General features: G+C 38.3%; 1 protein-coding gene and 1 long non-coding RNA gene across 4 annotated transcripts; one reads left to right on the plus strand and one right to left on the minus strand.

Moving 5' to 3' along the window:
- Positions 1–4,850: 4,850 nt before the first annotated feature.
- nr2f2 (nuclear receptor subfamily 2, group F, member 2) lies at positions 4,851–12,285 on the minus strand. Of its 2 annotated transcripts, none has more exons than XM_021598185.3 (3): positions 11,004–12,285; positions 9,485–10,012; positions 4,851–7,471 (listed from the first exon to the last, which is right to left on the minus strand). In XM_021598185.3, exons 1-3 carry the CDS (start codon positions 11,446–11,448, stop codon positions 7,197–7,199), a joined length of 1,248 nt encoding a protein of 415 aa, XP_021453860.1. In that variant the 5' UTR covers positions 11,449–12,285; the 3' UTR covers positions 4,851–7,196. The 2 variants fall into 2 exon arrangements, with proteins under 2 accessions (XP_021453860.1, XP_021453854.1); XM_021598179.3 differs by having other exon boundaries at positions 9,485–10,030; positions 11,004–12,283.
- A 1,585-nt stretch (positions 12,286–13,870) lies between these two features.
- On the plus strand, positions 13,871–22,106 carry LOC149985472 (uncharacterized). Of its 2 annotated transcripts, none has more exons than XR_016492891.1 (2): positions 13,871–14,234; positions 20,915–22,106. It is a non-coding gene; the product is annotated as an uncharacterized LOC149985472 (long non-coding RNA). The 2 variants fall into 2 exon arrangements; XR_016492878.1 differs by having other exon boundaries at positions 13,886–14,035.
- Positions 22,107–26,520: the final 4,414 nt, after the last annotated feature.

Genomic DNA, 26,520 nt, shown 5'->3' on the forward strand with positions numbered 1-26,520 from the left:
ATAGATAGCTGTCGATGGAGATTTATTGGACTTTAAATGAAAATATTCATTCGTTTCAAGAGGGTAGCAAAGTTGCCCACCGTGACTTGCATTGGCAAGAGCTTGTGCCTTGTCAGCACAAAGCACCTCAAAGAAGATCTTTAAAACACTCAGATATAGGCTACATACACACAAAACACACTCTCACACTCCTACCTCAACGGCAGTTGTCTTTCTTTTCCCTCCTTTCTATAATCACAAAGCCTTGTGCCCCTTTGTAAGTCTGTGCAGTTTTTTTCGAGATGAACTTTGCCATTTTGGTGTCGACTGGCCCCTCTCTTTTGCATTTTCTCTAACAACTCGCTTTTAATGCTTGGAAGAGGATTTCGTACAGAAGTGAGTGTATAAATAGTTCAGAGAAGCACGTTTACATTATTAATAACGGGACTGATATGCAACATGCCCAGCAACTATGTCATGTATAATGATATTGCTGTAGACTATCAACATCGTTGAAGGACAAAATAAATCGTCATTCAGCTATTAAGTGTGAGATAGGCCTGTGCCACTACACAGTTTACATTGGCGGTCAAAACTCTTTGGAGAACATGCCAGTGATAGTCAATGTGTAAGCTGCCACAGAGCTCGACCTTTATGTGTAAAACAATAATTTTAATAATATGAAGAAATGAACCCATTCGCTAACGTGTTGGGTGTTGTTATGAGAGATCTTATAAATCGGGAATATAAAAGTCGGGAATATTTACAAGATCAATAAACGCACTAGATGTCCAATGTTATTAAAAGTTGTTCATTGCAATTAAGGTGATGGTATAAAGAGAAGGCTCTCAGCAGCCTCGTCGGTCTCTCCCTTTGTGTTACATTTGGCTCGAGGTCTTCGGAGGTCCTGGAAGTGACAGTTCTGTGAATAGCGGGTAGATGGCACAATTTTCTAACATTTAGAGAGAACGCAGGAAGCCGGTAGCACCAAGTCTATTTAAGAGCACTTTATTAAAAATAACAAAGATAGCTGACAGGCAGTCGTAATACACATTTTTAAATGTAAGATTTTTTTTAATAATATAGGAATGTTTACGGTAGAACTAAGCGCATGTTAAAAGTTGAGTGGTTTTTGACAAATGAGTAGGCCTATTTAGAAAAAGCATATGGCATCGGCGTAATTGCAATAGGTTTAGGCCTTAAAATAATAATAGGCCTTATAATAATAGTAATAACAAGAATAGAGAATAGCCTAACAATAATTTATTTCCATGTATAAATGTAATAAGGTTTCTCGCAGGTTATTTGACATTACTTCTATTTGGCCTACTACCAACAGGATAGTGAAAGGAAGGCTCACCTAGGTTTGTATGGGAGACGATATAAGATTTATTTGGGCCGCACAGGCTCTGAGTGACTGGAGATATGGCCAGAGGAGCAGCCAAGTGAATGACACGGCACTTACAGAAATTAAACAACCATTTTATATATATAGCCTAAATGGACCTATTTTTCTTTGTTTCTTTGTCATCAAGCCTATATCTGAGACTGATTCAGAATCAAGTCAGTGGCAGATGTAGTCTACGCTCTCTGGGGGTCGCAATAGTCACCATCACTTAATGTGTAGGCTACTTTATCAAATGACTTCCAATCCAAAGAAACGTAAAAAGAAACAGCAGACTAAAAGAGTGGGACGGGCATGATTACGAAATCATAAGCTTAGCCTACTATGGTCACGAGATCTTTTACATTTTGTCCAAGAGCGTTTGGAACTGGACAATTGCGTTGTAGATTAGACCTACGTTTTCCGAGCAACACATTGATAATGCTTTGATAGTGATACTAATAGTAGGAAACACAGTTAAGCCTATAAATTATGCTGTAATTTGACATCAAACGCGGTCATCATTGGGTACTTTGCCTTGACGTAATGTTCCCACGTTTTTCATCACTCATTGAAATTGCAAATGTATACATTGCAGGCCTACATCTCAACGCGCAGAGCACGCACACATGCACATAAGGTTACACACACATACATACATACACACAGCCTACATGAATACATAGCCTACATACATACACATGCCTCTGCTGGCCTGAATGTCCTTGCACACGTAGCCTGTAACATTTAAAAACATCAAAAACACCTGCTGACTGAACGAGCTTGCGTGAGACATTTTTCTAGGCCTATATGGCGAAAATAAACAAATTTACTGTAGGAATGTCCCAATCAATGCTGTGGTGATTTCAAATCAGTGTTGGTTGTTCGTTTTGCAGATCTCATGCAGTATTTTCAGTGCTCATGCAGGGCACAGGCATATCCAAAAGTTATTTTTTTTCACAAGGAAATAAAACCCACTAGGCAAAAACGGGTTGAATCAAAGTTGTTTCCACGTCATTTCAACCCCCCAAATCTGATTTAAAAAAGTAATCGAAATAAGGGCATTTCGTTTTTTTTTCTCCCAACTTTTAACCTAAATCCAATGACATTGTGAAATGTTTAGTTGATTTCAATTCACGTTAGTTGACAACTCGAACAACTGTCATTCAAAATAAGACGTCGAACGTTGAGACGTCTGTGCCCAGTGGGAAGTGACATGAGGGAGACCTCATTAGCTCGTTGTCCAACGCTAATAAAAGAACAGAAGTGCAAAATATAGAGTTCAACCTCAACACATGCTCTGTCAACTCAACTAAAATCATTGAGTGTAGTCATGAATGACTTCAAATGTATTCCTATTGGCGCAAAGTAAATAAAGATCGAAAGAAAATAGGAACACTAATATTGTCCTTTTAATGACATTGCTGAGTTGTAATGGCTTTAGTTGCTCTACTACTACTACATGAGAGTTTTAGTGACATGCAAAGTTTCAGGATATACACTGAGTGTACAAAAGTTAGTTATGTCAAGTTGGATGGATGTCCTTTGAGTGGTGGGCCATTCTTGATACACACGGGAAACTCTTGAGCGTGAAAAACCCAGCAGCGTTTGCAGTTCTTGTCACACTCAAACCAGTGCGCCTGGCACCTACTATCATACCCCATTCAAAGACACTTAATTATTTTGTGTTGCCCATTCCCCCTCTGAATGGCACACATGCACAATCATTGTCTCAACTGTCTCTGAGCTTGAACATATTTATTTAACCTGTTGTCTCTCCTTCATCTACACTGATTAAAGTGTATGTAACAGGTGACATCAATGAGGGATCATAGCTTTCACCTGGATTCACCTGGTCAATGGAAAGTGCAGGTGTTCCTAATGTTTAATACACTCAGTGTACCTTGGCCTGTGGTCCCAGATCTTAGAAGATTGTAAAGACAAATTGAAAAGTGTAATGACTGCATCAAGAACATTTGAAACATTTCGGGTATGGCCAATCATAAATAAACCTATCATTCTAGTCACAATTTAGTTACACCATCACCGCAAAGGCAAACATAATTAATTACAGCATAATTATATTTAGTTCACTTTCACAATTAATTAAACAGGAGCATGGTGGGATGTCTTTGAAATCCGAGAATTAGGAGGAAGTCAGCTGAAGTGAGATTTACTTACACATATTCTGACACTGACAAAGTGTTGCACAGTCTGGTGTAGGCTACACTTTAATATCCTAGCCCCATGGGCTGCATATTGCTTATACTAGTAACCTGTAGTAGTCCAGTTGTAGTTGTAATAGTAGACTTAGTAGTAGTAGTAGGCCTAGAGGGAATAGAGGGAATAATAATAATAATCTCTAATGTAGTTGAAAAATATGAAATATAATTATAGGCCACGTTTTTTTTTTTTTTTTGATAATGTGAAAAATGAAATGCCCTGTGCTACAACATAATATCGCACTGCTAAATGTATTACATATATTTTAGTAGGCTATTTTCATTACAGAAATTGTCCACAGAATAGACTCATCATTTTGAGAGTGCTATTGGGATGACGATGGGCATGATCAAAGTAATGAAATAGGCTAATCGTAATTCACGATTTTGCAATATACTCAGTGTTTGCTTACTAACCACAGTAGAAATAGTTGGATACCTCTGATAATAGTTTTATTGAGGCTCTGGGTCTCGATGAAGGAGGTCTATTTCTTAAGCAATGTGGTTTCTATTATGGAACACTGATTTGCTCCGGGGAGCCGTAGCATGCGTTGGATTGCAAGACGCCATATTGACTCAACTAATAGGACACCGAGTTAAAGGCGAGCTTTAAGGCTGGGGGATCGCACGCTTGATCTCCCTTTACAGAAAACACACATTTCAACTAATACTCAACTAGAGGGTTAGTAGGGTTGTTATTTAGTTGAGTAAAATCAAACGACTGATAGTCTCTCTTGTTTGCTTCTTACATTGATATTTTAGTAATTTAGCAGACGCTTGTTTGCTGCTGCCGTTGAAAATGTAGGGCAGTTATAGCCAAGGCTCCTCAGACATATTTCCAAAGTCCACTGTGGCATTTTATTTACGAATTCAAGTCAGACATGCCTGTACCTGCAGTGTTGCCATACGTCGAGATATACGTTCACAAAAGGAATGCGATATGACATGCTAAAGCACCAAAGTAAACGTTGTTCAAATGTCATTGTGCAAATATATAGTAGCCTATATACCAACAGCCCTCTCCTTTATGTTGATACACATAGGACAACTTCACTTCAATTTGTGACGCCAATAATTGCATATGCCCAATAGTCTCTCTCACGCTCTCTCTGTCTCCCCCCCTTTCTCTCTCTCTCTCTCTGTCTCTCTGTCCCTCTGTCTCTCTGTCTCTCTTTCTCTCCACCTCTCACACACACACATTTATATACACACATACATGCACACACATTATTTTGACTGTTTAGTAATAAAAACATGAAAAAACGTTTTGTTTTCCAATTCATAAATTATAATTTAATACCAAGAACAAATTTACAGCAGAATGCTTGTTTACAATAAGCTAACACAAACAAACAAGAATTGTGTTCAACTATAAACTTCCACACACACTCACATATATCACTTGCAATTAATAATCATAATCATCATAAAAAAAGTATCTATACGTTATCAATACCCTGCAGTCATATATTTTTATATATTTATATAAAAACGTGGGTCAGTTTAAACTGTTCATAATTACAATCATGTATCATTCTCTGGTCCATATGTGGCATGGGAACAGCCAAAGAGCACTGTTCAATCAACTACATAATATGATCCCTTTATGTCCAACCACAACATGGTGTCTTGTGTGTTGAAGAAAAGCCCCAAAAACAAGGACAAAATTGCTAGCTTACACACACACACACACACACACACACACACACACACACACACACACACACACACACACACACACACACACACACACACACACACACACACACACACACACACACACACACAAGGCATCTGTCACAGACCAAAGGAGCAGAACACTAAGTCAAAATAGCTACTCCTTTCCAAACCAGCTCACCCTGTTTAGTCTTAGCCTATTGTTGAACGTTTTGTTTCTTTTTTAAATACAAGGGCTAGTGTACTGAATGCACAGATTATATCTATACAGTCAAAAACATTTACATTTATATATATCAAAGATAAAATAGGTTAGCGACCTGTGGCCATGCATTCACAGTCTAAATACATGAAAAAGAAAACATTTTTGTCGTAATATGTATATACATTACAAACATAACTTTCAGTGCTACTAGCTAAATCTGTCACTCAATTGAAGACGTTGTATTACCGAAAAAATGGCAACCACAGTTTTTCTTAATCACATATACTTTGTATAAAGGAAAACTCTTTGAAATGAATTGACCTATATTTACAACAATACTGCCTCTAATTAATGTTTTTCAGGTGAAATACATGAGCATAAGACTGAAGTTTCAAATCTAATAGTGTTCCCAAAGTTGTATACTTAAACAACGTTTTGATAAGAAATTACTTTTCAGGCACTTAATGCTTGAAGTGTAGAGAGGGTGACATTTCAGGGATATCGTAATAATACTGCTATTAAACACTATTCCAGCTGTAGGCCTACATAAAAGGTATATGACCCTTGACCTTTCCAATTTCAAAATAAGATATTGTATGACTAGATGTTTTGATTGATGTTTCGGCCTATACATTGCAAGACACAATGTTCAATGGATTGGTAGTTAATACCATATCTAAATGAACATAACAATTAAAATAGCTGTGCATCTACGTTTACAAGCCACACTCATCCTTCAGTAGCCCATATCTCAAGGCTTTAATAATTTTGTTGAACTGTCTGCAAATGAATGCCAAACATTTCGAACTGGGTGCATGAGGGGACACACAAAGTTGAATACAGCCAGAAAGGGGTTCATTAAACATAGGTTGCCAGTATGCAGGCTATTTAATTCACTGTTCTGTAATAGCTGTTTTACTGTCGACAGTGCCTTGTAGAATCCTTGTTCTATATTAAGAGCTGATGTGGTTCGAATGGCTCAACTTAGCAATGGCAAAACAGGGCAACCCTGGAACATCACGTAGCCTAGGCTATAGGCTATATTCTCAATTGGAAAGAGAAATGATTTAGCTGGATCAGAAAGTTGAACTTGAACACCAAAAGAAACTCCCTTGCCCAGTTTAGTGTGGGTCATCCTAAGAGTAAGTGCGTTTGCAGCATTAAGCATGTAGTTATAAGCCTTTCCTATATTGCTGTGGATTTAGTTTTAATTCTTGAAGAACATTTTACATTACTTAACTGTTTCAAAAGAAGTCATGGTTTTAGAAAAGAACACCATCTGTACTACAGAATCACATAGGCCGGTTTGGAACCAGAAAGGAGGAACAAAATAAAAGTACAAAAAATAGCTAGATACATGGACACAGGACAAGTAGGCTAATTTGGAAAAAGAAAACTTACTTTTTCTTTTCTCCTAAGTTTTTCCAAATACTCATTTTAAATGCACTTTATAGTTTCATTTTCGATTTGAGGATTACCAAAATCATTTTCCTTATTTTTGTTTTCGTTTTATTTATTTTTCTTAAAAAATGGATAAGAAGCAACTTATTCCGAATGACACGGGGAGCTTTTATCTGCATTTTGAAAGTTCGATGAATGTCTCAATTTTTTAAATTCACAGTCATTTATGACAATGTCTTTCTTTGTGAAAGCAAGCTCTTGTAACAGCCGTTTTCCTTCTACAAAAGAAGCACTAACCATTCTTAACCCCTTTGTTCATTCCTTCTGCTTACTGAATTGACATGTAAGGCCAGTTAAAACTGCTCCCCGAAAGCAACATATCCCTGATGAGGGTTTCAATTGGGGTTTTACCTACCAATCGGACGAAAAACAATTGCTCTATGACCGATGAAGACACTGTGCGCAGTGAAGGCAAGCGAAGTAACAACTTCCCAAATCGTGTTGGCTGGTTGGGATACTGGCTCCGAACATATTCCTCCAGGGCACACTGGGACTTCTCTTGCAAACTTTCCACATGGGCCACATCTGAGAGGCCACAAGCGTCTGAAAAAAATAAAATAAACATTAATCATGCTGGACCCAAAATTCAACACATATTTACGACAGAACACTACTAATGCATAATATCCCTCTCGTTGGCAATATATATATATATATATATATATATATATATATATGACGGTGACAGGTGCGCTTAAAGTACAAACAATGTTTAGTCATTTGGGCTGCTTGTAAATTTAAAGAAAACATACCCTGTTTGCGGTGTTAAATCAGAATGATTTTGACTGTGGCCGCTGAGGTGTGCTTGTAGGCCATAATATAACAACCTATATTGCATATTGATTAAACAATCAAAAAACAATCCAACTGTGATTATGTATAATCAAACATAACATTCAGTTATCGCTACTAATATCAACATAAATATCATATTCAGTAGGCCTACATTATTTTATTGATAAACTGTCTAATAATAGTCACCATTTATGTCCTGTGCATAGGCTAATCATCAATATGCTTTGTGATTATTAGTGGCACGGTAGTGCGGTGAATAAGAACAGGCAAATTCCTTTTTTGTTGCCTTATATTTGGAAACTGGCAATTGTTTGTAATCAACTAGACAAGTATCGAACTCAATCACAAATGTTTACATTTTAATAGTAGTTTGGGTTAAGACACACAAACACACACATACACACTCGCGCACGCGCTGACAGGGTGAGAGTTGTGACATGGTGACCTCTGTAGGCTACTGCGTTGTGATTTCGCTTGAAGTAGGACTCGAAACCGAAACAACCACAAACAGCGATTGTATTAACCAAGTCACCGTAATAACCCCCAAAAATGGCGGATCAATGATATGTAGCTTAGCAGTGCAAACTTTTGTAGTCTACATAGCCTATTCACGGAATACATAATAGCCTACATGCAATCAAATAAAGATTCAAATAGACTAAATGAAGCATTCATTATCACAACGATATATTGTTTAAATCCCCAGGTATTTTTGTAGAATTTGCCTAAACCAATAGCTAAATGTTAGTAGTTACATAAAAATAATAAAATGTTGAAGGCTTATACGTTAGATTAGTAATTGCTTATTTCTACGTAAGTTTGTGTATTTTCACACTTTTTCTTTATTCCCCACTTTAATTATGTAATGTAATCATATAGGAGGGTAGTCTGGGTCATGACCCAGTTCTGGAAGGAGTCCATAAAATGTATTGGATCCCTAGATCTTCCTAAGAGAACAGAGGGAAATTGAAAGTATTTCCCCGAAATGTGTGTAATGTCCGTCGTGTGATCAGGCTAAATGTTGTAGAAAGGCAAAGTTGTTATTTTATTAATGAAATCTTCAATAAAATAAGCTATTCCGTCAATAAAATACGCTATTCCCTACAATTTATGGCCCTCCCTGACGAGAATATGCTACGTTGTTATCTATTCACGACATAAACAAAATATTTGATTGGTAAAGCAAACTATTCTCAAAGTATAACTTTAACAAAAATACCGACAGTTTGTTTTTGATAGCATGTCTCCACTGACATATTTATATGAGTGACTTTTATGATGTGGGTCAAAGTTATATTCAGAGTATATATTTGGGACAGCGCATTTAGGACACTGTATGAAGGGGCACAAACTGTTGCTGTATTGGGGGAAAGGGGAATTAATATGACTAAACTTGTTATTCAGTATTAATCTCTAAGTTCATGAATGGGAGTGGACACAAATTGAATCAAGTGTGCCTATGCCTGACCAAGCAGTAAATGAAAATGGTGGGCCATTTTATGACTAATGCCCAACAGTGCAGTGATATAGGCCTACAGGCAGTTGATAGCCACAGGCCTATGTTTTTATCCTCTATGGGATTTTAGGACAGGCCAGGCGTTTGCGAAAATGTACACTGTTTATATATTCTATTGCATGCCTAGCCTAGTATTGTTTTCAACAGGAAAAGACAAAGCACACGTGACCTAAACACATTCTCTAAACGCATAACTTTAAATGATATATTCTATTGTTTTTTTGTTGTTGCAATTTTGAGCTTACCTGAAGTGAAGAGCACAATTGCCTTCAAGCAGCTGTATTCAGCAGAGTCAACGTGCAAAACTTTCAGCTTTTCCACTTGTTCTTGGAAGATCCTAATGTGGTCCATAAAGGCAACCACTCTGTCCGCAGACATGGGGGAGGCGTGTAGGCCAGCCGCCGCCAGAAGTGGAGCCACATGGAGAGGCATGGAGCACTGTGCGGCGTTGAGCACAAATAACTCACTCCAGGTCAACCGCAGAAGAGCCACCTGGTCAGTAATCTGAAGGTCTGGAAAGAAGGGGATATTCCTGGCCCACTCCACGGCACTGAACAGCATCCTGGCCGCCAGTTCACATATGTTCTCGATGCCCATGATGTTGTTGGGTTGCATGCATTGACTGCCATACCGGGACGTTGGGTAGGGCTCCGCTCGTAGCAGTAGAGATATATATCCGGATAAGTAGGAATGGCAGTGCAGTGGGTCCCCATTTGTCAAGGCGAACTGACCATGGTGTGGCTGTGTGGGTGGCATCCGTCCCCGTTGCACCGCTGCAGTAAAAAGAGAAACTGCAGATATTGATGCCTGAATTCTACACATCAAGAGACATTGTAATCCTCCTGACCAGGAGGCTATGTCAAATGTTGTTACACTATAGCAGTTCGAGGAATACACATGCGATGTACCAGTTTAGACATTACTTTTGCTTTTCAAATGCTATGATGAAATCTATGGATCCAACATTATAAACTAAAACAAGTACATAGGCTACAACAAATAGGCTAGCCTACATACTTACAAACAATGACTGTTATTTACTGTAGAGATCGATACAAACATATTGCCCAGAAAAGTAATGGTTCTCTATGGAACATTTTCGAATTAGGCTAGTTATAAATCTGGGTTTTACATTTTCATTTTGGTGTTTGGCTACAACAACATGAGCTCACTAGAAGCACAAAGGCAAGGCAGTCCCTGCATGTTGTAACCCTTAACCTACTTAGAAATCTATTCGGCTTGTTTTATATTGACTACTATTTTCGACTGATCATTGAATATAACAATTTTAATGATACACGTATGCCATTTTCTATGTACAGCTCAGTTTTCTGGTCGAGATTAACACGACACGTAATGCGTGGGATCTAAACAAGCTGTCTCTTCACTACACACTCGCCATAATAACGTTGTATATGCGCTTGTATTCAAATACAGATGCATATCCATTTTGTCTCTTCCAAGAGGACGATTCAGTTCTAATAATCTCCATCCAAACTCTTTTGACTATTGTTTGTGAAGGCCACATGATGAATATAGCGTTTAAGAAATATAACACTTCAATTGAAGGCTAAAAGGAAGGTTTGCTACGATCGGTCTTAAGCACTAAATTCTGACGGCCCCATAGCGTGCTTCGGCCGCGTAGCCTATGGAAGAAGAATCCGGGAGAGAATATGGGAGACGGAAACACATACAGTTACATAATTCATTCAGCGCACTACATACAGCGCAAATAAATCAATAAGAAAATAAAAATCCCAATACCTTCCCGTCTCATGCCAACTTTCAGACATTTTTTGAGGCGGCAGTACTGACACTGATTGCGATGGTGCTGGTCAATGGGACAATTCCTGTTGGCACGGCATGTGTAACTGAGGTTCCTTCGTACGCTCCGTTTGAAGAAGCTTTTGCACCCCTCGCAAGTAAACTGGCCATAGTGTTTACCACTAGATTTATCCCCGCAAACAACGCATTCTATGTGCTGTGGCTGCTGTTTCTCCGACTGCATCGTCTGGTTTGTCGGCGTAGACTGTACAGTGTTGTTCGGGGGTCCTTGGACGGTTGTCTGAGGGGTCGGAGGGGCGACCTGAGAGCCTGACAGATTCATCTGAGGGGTCGGAAGGGATAGTCCTCCTTGAGATTGCGAAGAAAGGGTACCTTGGGTCTCAGACACATCGTCCTGGGAGCCTCTCCACACTACCATTGCCATATCTATCAGTCAACGTAAGGAAACTTTTTGTCTGCCGTTTTTGGTTTCGCGGTGCTTGTTTTCTCAAAAGAATGCAGCACGCTGTAATCAAAATTAATAGTAAAAAAACAAAAACAAAAATGCTAAAAGCCTACTGTTGTCGATTGTTCGTTGAATCTTCGAAAATGTCAAATTATATTGCTGTTGTAGACGATGCGAAGCACACGTTTTAAAACTGATGTGATGGCGAGCTGAATCGCAGCCTTGCACTTAGAGGCCAAGTCCAGGGGCGCTTGCAGTCAGCCATCCAGGATATCTTTCAAGGGGGAAAAAATAGCAAATGATTGCGATAATGAAATGAGGTAGCCTATTCAATAAACGGAGCAGTACGTTGAACGTAGGCGACGTGACAGCAGCATAAAACACACAATTGATGTAGGCTACACACTAGCAGCAGAGCGCTATCAAGTTCCAGCTCAAGTCTTGATGAAAATCATCAACTGGTAAAACAAATATTGCTGCTTCTCCCTTTTCTTCTTGTGAGGTGGTGCGAGCAGCTGAAGCCAATGCTTTAGTCAAATATGAAGTCAACTCTCCGACAAGCAAGTGATAATACAACAAAAAGATCACAACCTATAGAACCTCCTTCATGCACGGAAAAATAATAAGAAAAATAACAGAGAATCAAAAGTGATCAAATATGTTAAAAAGGGTGAGGTTAGGAAGTGATTGCGAATAGTAGGAGCTTGGCTGGCAGAATGCTTTCTCTCTGATCAGCTCACTGAGCTCTCTATATAGTGAACTTTGACACGACTGCTGCAACTTAGCACATGTTACCATGGAGATGAGCTGCCATATAAGGAAAGTGACTGTGTTTGACTGGTCAGAGCTCCCCCTGAACCCCATTGGCTAGTCGGTACTTGTGCTACTTGGTGCCTTGCCAAAGCTGGGTAGGGGTCGAGAAGATGCTTGGTCCTAAAAGGAGACGATTTAGAGGAGAGGACCGTGCTTCTAATTCACTCACATTTTTTCATTAAATAAACATGTAAATTCATGTTCAATGATTACATTCTATGACCACATAATGTTTCTTATGTGACTGAGTATAGCTTAAGTCAGTGGGTCGTTGCTATCAGGGTTTCTTGGGGTGTCCCTTGAAGTTTACATTTAAAATTGTTAGGTTAGGTAAGGGATATGGTTAAGGTTAGAGTAAGGTTAGGGTTAAGGGTATGGACGTCTCATGGATCCCGGAGAGCACTAACCTAATAAATGTTTCCTGATGTTTATTTTTCCTTACATCTACAAGTCTGAGAGAGGTGAGAATGGTATTTTTACATCTGATATATGCTTTCATGGGATGGAGTAGCCTATCATGCTCCTGCATTAAAGTCAAACTTCAGTCTACCATTTGGCTACATTAGAGATTGCAGAATGCAGTAGAAGTAGGCTATCATAAATTAATCTAGATTAAATTAAACATTATTATACGATATGGCTATGTACAAAACAAATGACAACATTGCTTGTTGAAAATGTTCCTGTCATTGCAACACATTTGCTGTATGAAAGGTGCATACAAATAGGGCTATTATTGTTGTTTTATTAGACTGATTAGGACATATTATCAGAAAACTTAGCCTATGTTCATTCACAATGCTGTGATGGTACATTGTATTACAATATAGGCTAATAGCTAATATATATCTTATTTCAGAACATGCCACACCAGGACTTCCTTCTATCAACTCACGCATTGGCCTATTATTAAATTCTTTCTATTTTTTTATACTTCTGATTGTGATGATTATGAATACCTGTAGGCTACACATTTGCAAGTATATGATCAATTGCTTTTTATAGAGTTACAATAAATTAAACACAAGCACGAGGGATTGTAATCGTTAGTCTATTCTAGTCTATAAAGTAGGCCTATTTTAGGTAGCCTTAGCGTCCAAGATGTAGCCCACAACACAATGATTTGCCATGGACATAGCCTATATGAGAGTTTGGACCTCTCTCTCAATTCAAATCAGAAAACCCGAGATATGGTGAGCTTTTGTTAGTTTTTTTTTTTGGTTCATGATTTCTAGGCTATAGCTAACAACATTCATGGAGTGTATTGAAGGTTGTTAAACAATATCTGTATATGTCTTAATCTATTATCATATGCTACATATGTCGCATAGGCCTGAGTGAATGGTGTTTCATTTGAAGACCAAGCATATCTATGAAGTATTTAGCCTAAATTGGCCCCTATATGCTCCTTGGAGTTTCTAATCTGAGCATTGTTAGCTGGTACTTTCAAAATCACAATGGGGCTGTCAAAGTTGGGTCTTGTGAAAAATTTACAGAGCTAAATCAGAGCATATGCTGTCAATGGGGGGGGGGGGATACAGAATAAGGGATCTATTACAGTATCTGGGTGCCCCCTAGCGTATGGATCCTTTCTGTCTCAAATCGAGATTCAATTCCGAGGAGCCTTGCGACATGGAAAATGTCTCGTTCTCTCGTCTTCCACGTTGACCAAAGTAACGTGCTCCCATTTCAAACTGAGTGTTTTAGAAAATGTCTTCTAATTGACTTGGACTTCGTCGAGGTATGCGTGTAGGTCTCTGTTTCGGCTCTTCATATCCTATATGCTCTGTAGGCACAGGGAATGTTTGTATAGGCTTTTATTCGTTGATTGATATAATACTTGGTCTTGAGCGTAACAGTCATGGCTAAAGTTAACGCCAGGGTCTACATAATATCCCTGTCTGCAGTGTATCTTATTGTTGTATTGTGGAGTCTGCATGGCCACTCCATTGGTGAGTATAAACATTTTGTCATGTTTGTTTCCTTAATGAAATGTTTGAATGTGAGCGCATGCTTGGCATTAGGTAGTTGTCTTGGTCGTAAATAAAACGACTATCAAAATGGAAACATCAAAAAGCTGTTTTGTCTTAAAACACCACATTTTTTTACATTAAAACATCGCTAAAACCTAATGAGTCTTACCAAGGCTACAGGTAAACGATAAAGATACAAGGACGCATAACCAGATAATTATTGTCTAATCGAAACATTAATTGCAATACATATTGAACAGAAACACATTGTAGGCTACATCTAAACCCACCTATATGTTTCATAAAATAGATCGTGAGATTATTGTAGACAATAATGTATATAGGCTATTCTCACAAACGTACCAAATGCATACGTCGATTCGTCCGCAGCGTGAAGCATCTTCTCTCATCAGAATATCTACTAGTCTTCTCTGTTCGATATAATGTCGAGAATAGACAGGCAAGGTGTCCTTTCCAGACGGAATGAAATAGTTCAATTTATGTGCTCAACTTAAATCGTGTAATGTAAATGGACTTGTCTTCATAAGTAGTGGTTGATATGGCTGTCTTTAAAAAGGAGAAAAGTAAAAGCAATATGCTCCTGTGCGTGTTTTCTGTTCTATAGCATGGGTAAAAACGCGCCTGTATGCCGCTGCTTTGTGTGGGCTGGATGAGAGGTATAGGGAGGGGGTGAAGTCAGAATATAGACAGACACCTGTTTGTATTTAAAGTAGTGATGCTTTTATACATTATCGCTTAATTTGTGTCAGAATATTGGATGTAAATCAGTTTCAACATATAACACCAATAGTCTAGCTCACAAGTGGATAACCCCAAATTGTAAAATATCCCTTCGTTGCTGAAAAATGTATATCAGTGTGTTGTAACAACTATATTATTATTATTATTGGTAACACTTGAAAGTATTGGTAGACCAATTATTGATGTTAATATTACTATTTGCATTGTGGTTGATGTGGTTGACAACCACAACTGTTGTTAGTGAACAGGGCAAGGGGAGGTTTGCTTTCAGATAGGCGCATTTCAATTGAGAGATAGCTTCACTGATAGTAGGCTACGTTCTCATCCTCATATGTCTTCAAACAAACTTCCACTAACACACTGAGAGAAAGACATCGAGAGGGGGACGGAGAGAGGGGGGAGAGAGTGTGATTTGACCTGACCTCTGTACTGAGAGAGAGAGAGAGACTATACGGTTGAATATATTCACAGTTTTTGGTCCTTTGTGAAGTTCAGGGGGTGAAGTATATATTTTCATATGGCCTTTAAGAGCCTTCCAGACATTCGCATTTAAACCGTTAGCCTACTTTTGTAGATTAGCCACGATAGGCCTATAGATTTATGTGTGGACAACGAAAGCTATAGAGATGACAAGTAATGAATAACAACTAATGACAGCAATAGGCCTATATGGGCAGTTTCGTCAGTTGAAAAGTAACAGATTTGTCCTATACTTTTTCACATTCTCTGGATAAACTTATGTCTATGATGAATCAATGATAAAAGTAGCCTACAGTTACAAAATACATTTTCTTTTATTTTAGGTGGTGCATTTCTTGGCTAAAATGACCCTCTCAAGACAGAATCTAAAAGCATGGGCTATAGGGCACAGCAAGCCTCCATACACAATAGCGCACCCCCATCGGGACCTACATCGATTAGGACGAGACTCGAGGATGTCGCCACACTAAATATTTACTGATCACACACAATTTTCAGGATCTTTAACGATTTTCCATTCTCAGTCCACCGAAAAGCTGTAAATCACTTTATTATTGTTTGTAAAGCAAAGCGCGCACTCTGGGACACAGGGCTTTAAGATGTGCCCTGATCGAGATGAGCGCAGTTAGGTGAATCGATAGACAGTGAATGGCCAAGTCAGTGGTTGATTTCAGGGTCGTGCTTTGAAAAAGACTTCACTCATGTAACAGGTTAAGCTAAAAAATGAAGAAACAGTACAACCTTTGTTCACTAAAATTATGTTTAGTCATCAAATGAATTGACAACGTGATCTTAAAGCTGGAAACCTTAGTTGCTACATGTATTTTGGACTTATAAATGAATCATATACCCATTGATTTTAAAGAATAATGAGCCTAGTTCAACTGTAGTACCATATCATGTTTTATTCCACTGTTTGTAAACACTGTAAATGTAAACAAACAACCCTGCTTAAAACTATACTTCGGATATCATTAATGATCAATCCGTGCATTCATAGCTCTGTTTATGAATTTGAGCGTGGCTACATTTCGCCAGGTCCATCCCTCAGCTTTTTACCAAAACACAGGCAGGGTGCTGGTCTCTTATTTTTTCAATTAAAGATTCTAGCTTTAATTTATCAATAATTAGCTAGGGCTACCTCATTTTCGGTGACCAGAAAATAGCATTTGGGAAAATATGCAGCCTAAAGAATCGGCCTACTTGTTGACAGTGGTACTCAAACACAATACCTAATATGCATTACTTCCTTACTATAGCCATATTTGATAGATAAAGGAGATATATTCTGAAAAATTATGTCTATGGTTAAATGCATGCTTATTAAAGGAGTAGGCAATACTGGGATCAGGCAGTGGCAGGTGAGCCTCTATGTGTTTGGGTGAGGCTGCAAGGCAAGGATGAAAGTTCACTTTAATCTTATCTCTGCCTTCACCAAGTCCTTCAAGCGGGAGATAGAGGGATACTGACCTGAAGGCCTCTGAGATCCCGGCCTGATTAACCCATCCAGACCCAGCTGGGTGCAAAGGTTAACCAGGCTAATCAACTTGAAGAGGCTGATTGAGTTAGATGTCAAGGGGGAAACAACTATCCTCCCCAAAAACAGCCAGAGGCCAACCACTGGCAACACTTTAGCCTGTGTGAATCTCACTCTTTAATCTATATCAGCAATCCATGAAGTTGCATAAACAAATGTCCTGTTGAATCTCCTCAACAATTATATTAGTGGTGAAGTATTTAAGTGTAAGTTATTAATTAAGGTACTATGGAAACAAGTAATATTTTTGGGGAAGATAGCATAGTTACTTATGTTATTTTCACCTAATTTCTGAGCATATTCCTAGTGTCATGAACTGTGTTGTAATGTAATTTGGCCTGGGGTATAACTTTTTTATTTTACACCTACATTTGCCTCCTACAGAATTGACATTGATTTCATGGCTCTCTTCAGTGAAGCCGTTTGATGGACAGGTAGACAGACAGACAGCACTCACAAATGAGCTCCATCCACTAATCTGTGACAGGGTAAAAGAGCTCTAGTCGTCCCTGCCCTTTATTGGTCTTCCTTGAGTGACATGTCAACTGTCCTTAAAAAACAACATTAACATTTCTTTATGTTCTCTTCAGAAACATATAGTCATAGTTTTACATCGGATTCTAATCACACTATGCATATTATACAGTGTATAGTGGACCATTCAAGTGTGAAGTTATGGTTATATTCATGTTTCTCAGACTCTTTTTCAGAAATGTAACTTTGTAGATGAAAACATGAAACATGAAATCCTGAAGCTTTCCTGTAGAGTGCATCCTGTGAGAGCACATTGTTCTGTGAAAAACTGCTCCGTCCACAATTCCCAAGGCAACAGTGTTGTCTTAACGCTGAAAGTTATGTAGAACAAATTACAACATATTTGGGAATCAAGTCAGACTTCTGTGAGGATAAAAACATAATTATTACATCTGGTTGTAACTGATATTATAGGCTTTTGAGTAGTTACAAAATAATTACTTTCAGGGATTCTTAGTGTGACTTTTACGTAGGCCGACTGTAGAACTGAAGCTTATTGTAGTATTTAAGGTAAAGTTTGTCACTAACAAACTATTAAATGGCTATCATGAATTCATACAAAGTTGCAATGTCTCACAATGCTATCTGACTTCAATTGTTCATAAAAATTGAACACTTATTGACTCTGCATATTTGAGATACAAAATCTACTCTCATTGTATAGGTCAGGATTTTTATAATCGGTAGGGCTATGTTTTTCTACATTAAGCATCAAGAGATTACAAATGATACATTTTATTACACTGATAGTGAATATGTGTACTTTGTTGAGGCACTCTGTGTGTATAGCAATGTCTTATCTACGCAAACATCTTAAACATTACTGATTTCGTGAATTCAGCATTAAAGCAGTGTTCATTACAATGAATCCATTGTTGATACTTGGATATCCATTGTTTAATAGTCGGCAGATGATTTCTTCATCTTTATTAGGACAAATCAGATTAAAAGTAGAATAGTCTGTTGGTTTTAGGTGGAGGAGGAGACTGGGGGTAAAACACATGCCAAAATGGCAAAGAACTGGGTAAAATAAAGGTAAATAACCTAGTACACAGGCCAATTGAAATACTGAGGATAATCACACACTGTTTGAAGGAGAGCATTCGTTGGTGGTATAAGAAATCAGAACAGTAATGGCTTTACATTAAATTGTAGGTATGGTTTTATCTCCTTTGGGGTAAGTAATAAAAACACAGTTGTAGTATATATAATATAATGAAAGGGGAAAATCTCAACCCCTTGGTGTGTTTACCAACAGCAGCACACACATAGTTGCTTCATGGTATGTGATGTTTTGTATAACACATTTTTAATCAATTAACAAGTACTGTATATCACTACTGATTGACTCCGAAGTAATACATTATAGTTTTTAAAGGTCTGCTCAATAAACTGTGTGTGTAAAGTACAGTACATGTGTATGATTGTGTGTGTGTGTGTGTGTGTGTGTTGGGGGGGGGGGGGGGGTTATGGATTTCATTTAGCAGCTTAGATTACTCTCTTTGCCCTCTGTGTCTGTTCGCCCCAAGGGGCAATCTAAGAAGGCGGCAGTTTCAAGATAGCTCACAGAGTTCGATTTGCCAATGATGGATTATAGTGTCAATTTAAACGGCAAAGGATTAATTTGTTTCAACGATCTCTAGTTAGGCTGATTGCCAGGGTGCTTTCTTTCCTATCCACTACATTTCCTGTACATGATGATTATGATGTATAGAATGGAAAATAGTTAACCTGTTCCAGTGTTGTTAGTGTCTTTGGAAGCCAACAACCAGCTATGCTCTTTGTCCATAGTATGACCATGCTGCTATCGCACATATATTACTGTGTATTAATAATACCAGAATGCATCTTTCTCTATCCAAATATAAGCATCAAATTTACCCCGACACACACACCCCACCAGGCGTAAAAGGCTTCCAGAACTGCTGTACCATACAGTGATGACCTCCAGCAGACAGTAGACACTACTGGTGTCAGACACATGGTAGGGATGTGGCCACCTACTGAAATGTGATGGAGAAGATGATTTGCCAGTGTTGGGAAAAGGGTGCTTTGATGTACATTCACTTCCTGACAAAAGAGATAGAATACAGTCAAGTCTTTATTTAAAGGCCCGATTATGCCATTGAACAAATATTGACTAAAATAAATTCTGAAAATCATGTTCATTAGTGAACCTCACAGAATGATTCTACACAAATCTTGGTGTAAATGTCATACATTTGATGACCTTAAGCAAAACAATTGCAATACCAGTCAAAAGTTTGGACACACATACAATACATACAAGGATTTTTCTTTATTGAAGAATAATAGTGAAGACATCAAAAGTATGAAATAACACAAATAGAATCATGTAGTAACCAAAAAACAGTTTCAAAAAATCGAAATATATTTTAGAATCTTCAAAGTAGCCACCCTTTGCCTTGATGACAGCTTTGCACACTCTTGGCATTCTCTCAATGAGCTTCATGAGGTAGTCACCTGGAATGCATTTAAATTAACAGGTGTGCCTTGTTAAAAGGTTAATTTGTGGAATATCATTCCTCCTTAATGCGTTTGAGCCAATCAGTTGTGTTGTGAAAAGTATACAAAAGATAGCCCTATTTAGTAAAAGATCAAGTCCATATTATGGCAAGAACAGCTCAAATAAGCAAAGAGAAACGACAGTCCATCATTACTTTAAGACATGAAGGTCAGTCAGTACGGAAAATTTCAAGAACTTTGAAAGTTTCTTCAAGTGCAGTCACAAAAACCATCAAGCGCTATGATGAAACTGTCTCTTTCCTGTGTCGGTCCTCATGAGAAAGACCCAGAGTTACCTCTGCTACGGAGGATAAGTTCATTGGAGTTACCAGCCTCAGAAATTGCAGCCCAAATAATTGCTTCACAGAGTTTAAGTAACAGACACATCTCAACATCAACTGTTCAGAGTAGATGGCGTGAATCAGGCCTTCACGTTCGAATTTCTGCAAAGATACCACTACTAAAGGACATCAATAATTAGAAGAGACTTGCTTGGGCCTAGAAACACAAGCAATGGACATTAGACCTGTGGAAATCTATTATTTGGTCTGATGAGTCCAAATTTTAGATTTTTGGTTTCAACCGCCGTGTCTTTGTGAGACGCAGAGTAGGTTAACGGATGATCACCGCATGTGTGGTTCCCAACGTGAAGCATGGAGGAGGAGGTGTGATGTTGTGGGGGTGCTTTGCTGGTGACACTATCAGTGATTTATGTAGAATTCAAGGCACCCTTAACCAGCATGGCTGCCACAGCATTCTGCAGCAATACGCCATCCCGTCTGGTTTGTGCTTATAGGGACTATCATTTGTATTTCAACAGGACAATGACCCAACACACCTCCAGACTGTGTAAGGGCAAATTGACCAAGGAGGATAGTGATGGAGTGCTGTATCAGATGACCTGGCCTCCACTATCACCCGACCTCAACCCAATTTTTTAAAACATTTTTTATTTTTTTATTTAACCTTTATTTAACTAGCCAAGTCAGTTAAGAACAAATTCTTATTTACAATGATGGCTTACCCCGGCCAAACCCTGATGACGCTGGGCCAATTGTCTGCCGCCCTATGGGACTCCCAATCACGGCCTGTTGTGGTACAGCCTGGAATCAATCCAGGGTCTGTAGTGACACCTCTAGTACTGAGATGCAGTGTTTTAGACCGCTGCACCACTCGGGATCCAATTGAGATGGTTGGGAGGAGTTGGACCACAGAGTGAAGGAAAAGCAGCCAACAAATGCTCAGCATATGTGAGAACTCCTTCAAGACTGTTGGAAAAGCACTCCAGGTGAAGCTGGTTGAGAGAATGCCAAGAGTGTGCAAAGCTGTCATCAAGGCAAAGGGTGGCTACTTTGATGAATCTAAAATCTCAACTATATTTTGATTTGTTTAACACTTTTTTGGTTACTAAATGACTCCATATGTGTTATTTCATAGTGTTGATGTCTTCACTATGATTCTACAATAGAGAAAATACAAAAAATAAAGAAAAACTCTTGAATGTGTAGTTGTGTTCATACTTGACTGGTACTGTATATCAAAGATAATGGATGAGGATATACAGATTTGTAAAAGCATTATAAATTACTTTGTTGCAGAATGTATAGATTGACACTTACTTAATGAATAATACTATCTTTGATTCTAGAGCACAAATTTAAGACATTAATAAAATCTACAAAGTAACTTCAGCTGTATTTGTCTCATTTTATCTCATAATGTTGAATTTAATAACAATTGATTCTCATTCTCATGTCCGTTGTGACAGCTAGATGAAATTGGCTACATTAGCAAACAATTAGCAATTTCTTATTTTGTCATGTCAACGTGCATGCTTTATATTTAACTTTAACATGAAACAATGGTGTAAATTATTTAAAAAACTGATTGTGCAAAGCTTTAAATCTGTATTTGTTACACAGCTGAGACTGACATTTTCATAGTGTACAATTGCAAGTTTTCCACAAAGCAAATGTGGAGCACATAGAAAAAATAAAATATTTCCCACACACTACCTCTCTCTCTCTCTGCATTTATTGTCTCAGTCTGGACTTAATCATGAGCCATTGGACTAAACTCAAGTTATTAGGAAATATAAATATTTTCTGAAGTAATCAAAGAGTGAGGGCAGGAGAGAGATTGATTTGGCCATTGAATTGTACTGTAATTGGAAGCAGCTTGTTTTCTAATGAGTGCTGCTTGGAGACATGGGCTGATGTTTGGTTTGTGGTGTCCCCGGACAGTCTTTTAACAGGTTGTTAAATACCTGTCTGCCTCTTGCCTTTTTCCTACCCAGGCCACATAGTGAGTTATACCTAGTTTGGTAGATTTGACATTTCATAACTTAAACTACACACAACTTTCCAGAATCCAAATATATTCCGTACCAAAGTCTGGGAGTTTAGGATGTTAAGGCAACATATTATTGTGTCAACGGACAATTGAGGTCATTGGCTTGCAGTATACAACACTTTTCAGTCATGACACAAGAAAATGCTCACCTTCACTTCCAGAAGAAGACCATAATGCTTTTTCAGGATCCACCTCATCACAGAGGTCCCCCTTTTGCCTTTTGCTCATCAATTCAATTAATATGTTAATTTCAATAAAGCCAACATGGAAAATAATCCTTCAAAAGTAAACCAACTTCTATCTAGAGAAAGGGGGAAACCCATATTTGTGTGGATGAGCCATGAATCATCATTATTGCATGTGTGGCGATTGCATTTAGAGTGTGATCAGACTGCACTAAAGACAGGAAACCTCACACACTCAACACAAAATGTAATAAGTTCTGTGTTGTGGTATTTGCAACACTGTCAAAAAGCCTCAGCTATGTTCAGGAAGCATGTGAAGTGTCTGCAATGGAAAAACATTGTCAAACAAGATTTGGGATCAATTGTAGTGTAATGTTTATATGATCCCTCCAAAACAGAGCAGCTGCAGTAACCAGACCATCGATAGGACCAACCATGCGCCATGTGAATTCTTCTTTCATCTATTTGAGAGGCCAGTGGTTTGTTTCTCTTAGATCAGTTCTCTCAATTTCTCATGCCTACACAGTACAACGTTTTCAAACTTCTTGAACTTCAGATGAACAATTTTACATTGTTTGTTGTTGGCTAGACTAATCATTAGCTAGCATGCTAGCAGCTTTGGCTATTATATTTCATTGCTAAATTAGCAGTAACTACTGTATGTTTCTCCTTGCTAGCTATTTGAGATAACATTAGGGATAGTTTTAGACATCCAACCTTTATGGGTGTGATGATGTAATATACTAAATACTAGGTAGATTTGTGTAACCAGAGCAAAGAATGATTGTGACGTTGCCAGATATGCATGCCACAGAACTTTCCTCAACACAGTTGTTGGCTAAAATCTTGGCTTAACACGTCATAAATATCACCTAGACCAGTTGAATTAGCAGAAATGTGGACAAAAATAGGATGAAGCTGAATACCTAAATCATTTATTCAAAGACTCAATCGTGGACACTCTTACTGACAGTTGTGGCTGCTTTGTGTGATGTATTGTTGTCTCTACCTTCTTGCGCTTTCGACTGTTGTCTGTGCCCAAAAATGTTTTTTTGCTGCTACCATGTTGTGTTGCTACACTGTTGTTGTAATGTTGTGTTGCTACCATGCTGTGTTGTCATGTGTTGCTGCCTTGCTTTGTTGTTATCTTAGGTCTCTCTTTATGTAGTGTTGTGTTGTCTCTCTTGTCTTGATGTGTGTTTTGTCATATACACATATATATATATATATATATATATATATATATATATATATATATATATATATATATATATATAAATAACACTTTTTTATCCCAGCCCCCGTTCCCACAGGAGGCGTTTGCCTCTTGGTAGGCCGTCATTGTAAATAAGAATTTATTCTTAAATTACTTGCTTAGTTATATAAAATAAATGTAAAAAATGTATTGTACCATGCATTGGAAAGATAATGTATTGTGCCTGTATAACTAAATGTATATAAAGGTAAAGCTACAAAAGAAGAGTCTTTTTAGCTGTCTAGCCATCCTTGAAAGTTCCACACACATTGTTCTATATGGTAGCGCTATCAAGATAATCATCTGAATGAATCTGTTACACCACGGCCCATCAGGCTTAGAATTATTCAGTGAGACCCTTCAGGCTAAACCAAAGTAGTGAATGACCAGGAAGACACCTTTTTGTTTATACAACTCTTCTTATCAGGTCATGTACTGGCTAATCCTTCAGGTTGTACGCTATTCATGTTGTAACATTTGTAAATGTTACCACTGGGGAACACATGAGTAGCAGCAGATTGCATAGCTTTTGTCCAAGCCATTTGCTTATTGTGCATGAAATAATCCCTTATGCAATTTATGTCGGATGAGGCTTTTTCAAAATCTTTTCACAAGATCAGTAGACTGTTCAAGAGTGTTAACTAATACCACCACTTGGCCCTCTATGGTCTAGACTTTCCTTTATGAATGAAACATTAGCAGAGCTGACTGCTGAGAAGGGTGTGGCTGTGGATATATCCCTGGGAGAAGGGCACAGCTCCTGACAGAAAGTTAGTGCTTTTGATACCCGCATGCTTAGGTCTCAGCACAAACAGACTATGGCCCTCTTGCTCCCATTGATCCTTGTGTCAATTTGCAGATCATGCAAAGTCAAACACAAACTGCTGTGAGAAATGCCTCAATATTTCCCTCCATGTTAATCCCTGACTCAAATTACAAGTCAGATTGGTTTTCTCTAATGAAATCTCACTCTACATAATGAACACAGTCAAAGTCATTCTCATCAAAACAGCTCAATGACCTTATTATCAATGTGTGTTTGCATATTTATTTAATAATCACTCATTTTGACTTTGTCAGCTTCCATTTTTTATGAATTTAGTGTCAATGACTAATGTAAATTAAGGCCATGAATAGGAATACCAACAGTATGCATATAGGATTTATTACAGGGTTTTACTCCTCATAGACTTAGGATATTTGAAAAATGTCTTTAAACAAAGAGACATGCTGACCTTGGTCAAGCACAATGTGTACAATACCCATTCTGACATAGCAGTGGTATTCTGCAATTGCGTAAATTACATTGACCTGTAGATGAACAAAAAAAAACGTTGTACAGAATTCCTGTGCAATGAGTCACCCTCACTCATGTAATTGCTTCCATATTAGACCCCACTCTACCCTTCTTGCAAGCACATCCCCTTTGATATCTAAATACATACTTGTGTTATGATTTGTTTACAATCCTTCTATCCAATTCCACCTGTTGACAAGAGGTACCTCAGGGTACAGCATTGTTCCCTTTACTCTTGCTTACCAACAGCAGAACAGACACATTCTGGAGATGATCCAATGTTAGGTGTTCTCCATAAATACAGCTAGAGTTAGGTCCGTATCTGGAGGGGATAACCTTATCTGACTTTCACTAAGTCATTCATCTTTGTTGTAATGGCTAAGGTGTTGGACTGACAATCACAGACACCCAGGTTTGAGTCCCAGTCGGGCTACGGCTGAATTAGCTACATTGTTGTCAGAAGTGGGATGGCGCAGCTGGAAAACCAGTAAGTGAGGTACTTGCGCAAATGAAGCATTTTCTGAAGGAAGGGCGTAGTGTCGCAACCTTATTAGAACCCCTACCAACATCACAAATGGTTGTTTGTCAATATTTTCTACATCAATGTAGAAACCTTGCAGCAATGGGACAGCTCTTATTACAAAATAGTTACGTTTTGTTTGTGAGTCCTGTGTCAAATATTACTAACAATGCTTCGTTAACAACCAATGAAGACTTTTTCTAAAATTATGCCAGGACTCAGCATTTCTTACACAAGGCTGTTAAAAGTTCTTTGTCACTTTGGCAATCTGCACCTACACAGTAGTTGCCAGCAGCACCAGCATCATAATAGCATCTGCTTTTTTTCTTTCTCTGTTTCAATTAGCATTGTGCATTGACTGTGCATGGCATGAGCTGGTGTCAGCCAATGCTACAATGCAGGACAAAGCCCCAATAAACTATAACACCACTTCCTGTACGGCTCAAGGTGAAAAATTAGCATAAACTAGAGACACGTCATTATAATATCGGTTTATATATCCAAGACACTAAAAGGTAGGGGCCATTTCATCAAGCTAATTGCCTGTTTGTAAGAGGGAGCAAACTTGTTCACAATCAGACTATTATGGAGCCTTTTTCTTAATCACAAATAGAGCCCTTGTATCCCAGAGGGACTTGCATTCTAATTTACAATTGAACAAAAGAGCAATGCTATCAATCTTTCACAGACACCTTTTCCCTCCTTGGTGTAATTGCGGTGACAAAACCACAAACAACACCGGGAAAAGTCTGCTTTCACAGATCTGTGGAAAGGATGGTATTCCTTTTTATTATGTACAGTGCTTGCATCGTAGAGT

This window comes from Oncorhynchus mykiss, chromosome 1, assembly GCF_057628025.1.
Source record: "Oncorhynchus mykiss isolate SJ-2025 chromosome 1, ASM5762802v1, whole genome shotgun sequence".
NCBI lineage: Eukaryota > Metazoa > Chordata > Actinopteri > Salmoniformes > Salmonidae > Oncorhynchus > Oncorhynchus mykiss.